The following is a 4,993-nucleotide window of genomic DNA, read 5'->3' as shown; positions in this document are numbered from 1 at the left end:
CTATTCAGTCAGCTTTTCACTCTCTTTGTAAAATTACGTATTATCAGCCACTTATCACACATAGATTTTAGGCCAAGATTTACAACAATGTTGCAATAATATTGTACTTCTATATTTGTGCCTTTACCTTTCAACAACCTCCAGCAGTGCTCTGGGGTAAAATCGGAAAGCGAGGCGCTTAAAGTTTTGGAAACATTGGCCTTTAGATATGGCAATGGTAGGGTGGCGAGGCGCCGAAGAAGATGTCGCCGACACTCAAGGCATCTCTTCTCCAGTCTCACAAGTCGGACCTCTGTCCATCTCTTCCGATCTAACGGGCCACCTGAACCCGACCACCTCGCTGGATGTGCCTCCAACACCCCAGACAACCACCCAAGGCGCACCCTCAAGCAACTCGACGCAATCTATTACGAGCCAGACGTCGAATAATGCCATGGACAACAAACCTCAGCAGATAGAGTGCGTTGTGTGTGCGGACAAATCAAGTGGGAAGCACTACGGACAGTACACATGTGAGGGATGTAAAAGCTTTTTCAAACGGAGCGTCAGACGGAACCTTAGCTACACTTGTCGAGCAAGCAGAACCTGTCCTATTGATCAGCACCACCGCAACCAATGTCAGTATTGTCGGTTGAAGAAATGCCTCAAAGTAGGAATGAGGCGGGAAGGTAACCTGTCTTTTAACCTCGTCTCACGCACCACACTGTAGCTATATCACGACCAAATGTTCTCACATAGTCTAGCCTACTCAGTGTACTGTCTGTGTACGCTGTTAGCCTGCTATGTCCTTCCAGTATGAAATGTGCGAAAGCTGAATGTCGATGCAGTGTTTTTATTCAAATGTTTAGTTTATCCAAACATATTGTAGTGCAATGTAAAATATCTCAAATTATTGAGCTTTAAATGTTCATAATCCTTGTCTAATTCGTGGAGGGTTTATATGAGCCTATTGTCTTGCAGCAGAATAGGTCTGGGTTTGCTTGTAGGCCGATGCTATATGGTCAGCTTTTGAGAGACCAATATGAATACCATTATATATTTCAAACATTCATATTTACGGTGTAATTTTATTGCAGCAGTACAAAGAGGGCGGATGCTACCCACGCAGTCATACCATGGCCAGTTCGCTTTGACAAACGGAGACCCTCTCCAATGCCATTCCTACCTATCTGGGTACATCTCTCTTCTCTTGCGAGCTGAGCCCTACCCAACGTCCAGATACGGCACTCAGTGTATGCAGTCCAACAACATCATGGGCATCGAAAACATTTGCGAACTGGCAGCCAGGATGCTGTTTAGTGCTGTGGAATGGGCCAGGAACATTCCCTTCTTCCCAGACCTCCAAATCACAGATCAAGTGGCCCTCCTTAGGCTAACCTGGAGTGAGTTGTTTGTGCTGAACGCAGCGCAGTGCTCGATGCCGGTCCATGTCGCTCCATTGCTAGCGGCAGCAGGACTCCACGCCTCCCCCATGTCTGCGGACAGAGTCGTGGCTTTCATGGATCACATTCGGATTTTCCAAGAGCAAGTGGAGAAGCTGAAAGTCCTGCATGTAGATTCAGCGGAATACAGCTGTATAAAAGCCATTGTTCTTTTCACTTCAGGTAAAGAGCCACGATCAAAAATACAGACAGCTACACCGTGTAGCCTACCTCAAATGATAGAAAACAAAGAATTAACCTGCAGCTGCAGTTGATGCAGCTGTACATGCAAATGTACCATTCAAATCCTATGCCAAATGTGAATTATATTTGATGTGCTTCCTGCTTAAAAATGTTATCTGCAATTGAGGCAATCTGTTCAATTTATCATCGAATATTCCAAGGTTTTATGACATGATTTGAAATAAATTGTCATGTTATTGAGATTACTAATATAGGCTAGGTCAAGTACAAGTCTTACTACTGTTAAATGTATTTCCAAATTAACTCTCCTGATGATTAATGAGGTTAGGGAAAATAGTTTTATTGATAACCCCTTTCATAGGAATAAATTGTTGTTGGCCTAGGTCTCTCAGTTAAATAAAGTACCAAAATACTAAATAACATTTAGGCCTAAATTATGCTATAAATGATTTAGATAATAAATAATAAAGACTACAGTGCTCTCGTTTTATTTGGCCTCTTACATAATTTGTTGAATGTCATCATTTATTTAAATGAGTAGGCCTAAGCCTACTATGTAGGCCTTTCCCTTATTGGTGGAAAGTATGAATGCAGCTATGCTAGGCTATAATCCGCAGACTAGGTTATCAAGATAGTTTAAGATGGAATCCAAAAAAGGCATGTGACCAAAAAAAACTACATTTCTCAGAGCGGGACCATGAGCGTTCTCTGCACGTGTTTGAAAACTGGGACATGACCCCATCCTCACCCCTGCATTGTATCATCATACATGGAATGAGCAAAATGGAGGGCAGCAGCACAACTGCACTCACAATTACGATTTTAGATGTGCTTTATGATGCATCTGAAGAGTAGAGAATCTACGGTTTGAACATGTAGGCCTAGTTATGAGAGTAGACATATTTGAGATGTGAGCTTTTTGCATCCCTATCATTCTATTGTATTAGCCGCCATCTTGAATCCTTGACAGATGGACAAAACGGCATGATTTTTAATTTGTCCAGCGATAAACTATTTTTAAATAGTATTCTATTATTTAAATAGTATTCTGTTATTCTAATAGTATTCTATTATTGCAGCATAAACATTTGTAAATGGTATAAATGCCATATAAACATTAGCCTATAGGTCTAAGCTTTATAAGTAAGAAGTGTATTTGTATGCTTTTTTAATGTAGGCTGATTAGTATTTACAACAATGTTCCATATATATTTATGCATTCATGAATTGCTCCTCAATGAAGATTAGAACGTGTATTTCATTTTGTGAGACACATTGATGTAGCATATTGTCTTGTCAGAGCTGTGCGCCTGCCGTATGCACCTGTATTGACCATTATTGTTTCCTCCCCTCTGTCTGTAGATGCATGCGGTCTTTCGGATGTGGCTCATGTGGACGGTTTGCAAGAGAAGTCTCAGTGTGCTTTGGAGGAGTACGTCAGGAGCCAGTACCCCAACCAACCAACGAGATTTGGGAAGCTATTGCTTCGCTTGCCCTCTCTTCGCACCGTCTCCTCTTCGGTTATAGAACAATTATTCTTCGTCCGTCTGGTCGGCAAAACCCCAATTGAAACTCTCATCAGGGATATGTTGCTCTCAGGAAGCAGTTTTAACTGGCCTTATATGTCACTTCAGTAGTGGCAGTAATACTGGTACTATCTAAGGGAAGGCCTTCTGAAAAATGAGAGTTGCTTCCTTCTCACAATTTGTGATTTGGAAAACTAAATACAGTATTTATTGGACCCTGTGTGTATATTTATTGTGCTTGTCAATGATATTTGATAAAAAAAAAAAAAAAAGTTTTTATTAGAGGTTTTTCATCTTTTTCATTTTATTCTGCATTGAAGAAAATTGCACGAATCCATATTTCTTTTTCTTATACGTTCCAAACATGGCACCGACATTATTTACAGTTACTTCAGAATATTTCAATGAAATACAGCACAATATTGTTACCAACAGCCTACATATGATGATTTATTTGAAGTTTAACTTAGATAAATATCGGTGTAAATATAAGGACGGATTAATTAGTTGGTCATTTTTGTGTGGTGATTGTCTGTATTTTTACCTCGTCATTGCTGATTAACAAATGAACTCAATATGAGAAACATATATTTTCAAATCTCTCCTCAACTTAAGGAGTTCTATGTCATGTCAACTGAGATTGTATGTGTCGGGAACTGACTTGATACATGAGTAATATATCACTGCAGGGTATTGCTAACCTTAAACTATTGCAGCTGACTTACTTGCCTGTGTGTGTGTGTGTGTGTGTGTGTGTGTGTGTGTGTGTGTGTGTGTGCGTGCGTGCGTGCGTGTGTGTGTATGTTGTTAATAACCATTTTGATTTGTGTATGCTTATTTTGAACAACCACTCTGATGTACTGTGAATAAGTATTGGTACCGTATTAAATTATAACTCATGATTTATAAATAAAAGGTATTCTTTTACCACTTAAATTCGATCTCCGTGTGTGTGTGTGTGTGTGTGTGTGTGTGTGTGTGTGTGTGTGTGTGTGTGTGTGTGTGAGAGAGAGAGAGAGAGAGAGAGAGAGGGAGAGAGAGAGAGAGGGAGAGAGAGAGAGAGAGAGAGAGAGAGAGCATTATTCAAGAGCAGCGAGTAAGACTGCATTTTGAAATATCTGATACAGTAGCAACGGCAATCGTGCAGGCCCATTGTGCTTCCGTAGAACATTATTTGTCCTTCCTAGTAAACGTTTTAATCAAAGTAATTGGTTCCCATCGACATAGTCCATACTTGTGTCAGTAGGCTTTAGAGTTAATGCCATTTCACATTACATCCTTGATATTTCAAAGACCTCCTACTGTACAAGGCAGTGCCCTTTCAATATAAGCTACATGATTGCTACAAATGCAGCAATCATGCCGTTAATGGGTCGTAAAGGATTTATTGCTTTTGCTACATGTATTAAGGCCTATGTTTTTTTATGACTGAAAAATTAAATAAATCAGTTTAATTTTCAATTGTATATTGATGTAGTTTCACAGCATGTATCTGACCACTGGCACAGATGTAGTGTAGGCGGGCGGGTGATGGTGGAATTTGCTTGATAGGACATAGCGTAGTGTCGCTACGTAGCCCTATTCTCAAATGTCATGTAGCCTGCGTTTCTGAATGCAACTGTAATTGTTCTTTCAACGTTTACATTGTACTAAAGAGGCTTAATACGGAAATAAATAGCTGCTATTAAAATTATTTCCAGGCCAGGTAGATTCTAGTCGACAGAGCGTAAGTTCAGACCGGGAATTATAATTGGCTCCTAGTCGACTATTAGTGTCTGGACAGCGACCTAATGAGGGCTCCCTCGGTGCTGTGTCATTGTAGTTTACTCTCTCAACGGCTGC

The 4,993-nt window shown here is 40.3% G+C and overlaps 1 protein-coding gene across 2 annotated transcripts; it reads left to right on the top strand.

The window, feature by feature from the left end:
* Positions 1-208: 208 nt before the first annotated feature.
* LOC310819424 (COUP transcription factor 2-like) lies at positions 209-3,262 on the top strand (the record flags this gene model as incomplete). 2 transcript variants are annotated; one of them, XM_083690710.1, is made up of 3 exons in its annotated part: positions 209-668; positions 1,077-1,604; positions 2,988-3,262. In XM_083690710.1, the coding sequence occupies 3 exons, from the start codon at positions 209-211 to the stop codon at positions 3,260-3,262; spliced, it is 1,263 nt and encodes a 420-aa protein (XP_083546836.1). The 2 variants fall into 2 exon arrangements, with proteins under 2 accessions (XP_083546836.1, XP_083546835.1); XM_083690709.1 differs by having other exon boundaries at positions 1,059-1,604.
* Positions 3,263-4,993: the final 1,731 nt, after the last annotated feature.

Source organism: Argentina silus, assembly GCF_951799395.1.
Source record: "Argentina silus genome assembly, chromosome: 19".
Taxonomy (NCBI): domain Eukaryota; kingdom Metazoa; phylum Chordata; class Actinopteri; order Argentiniformes; family Argentinidae; genus Argentina; species Argentina silus.
The sequence above is the reverse complement of the archived record's forward strand: the minus strand, read 5'-3'. Positions and strand labels throughout refer to the sequence as shown.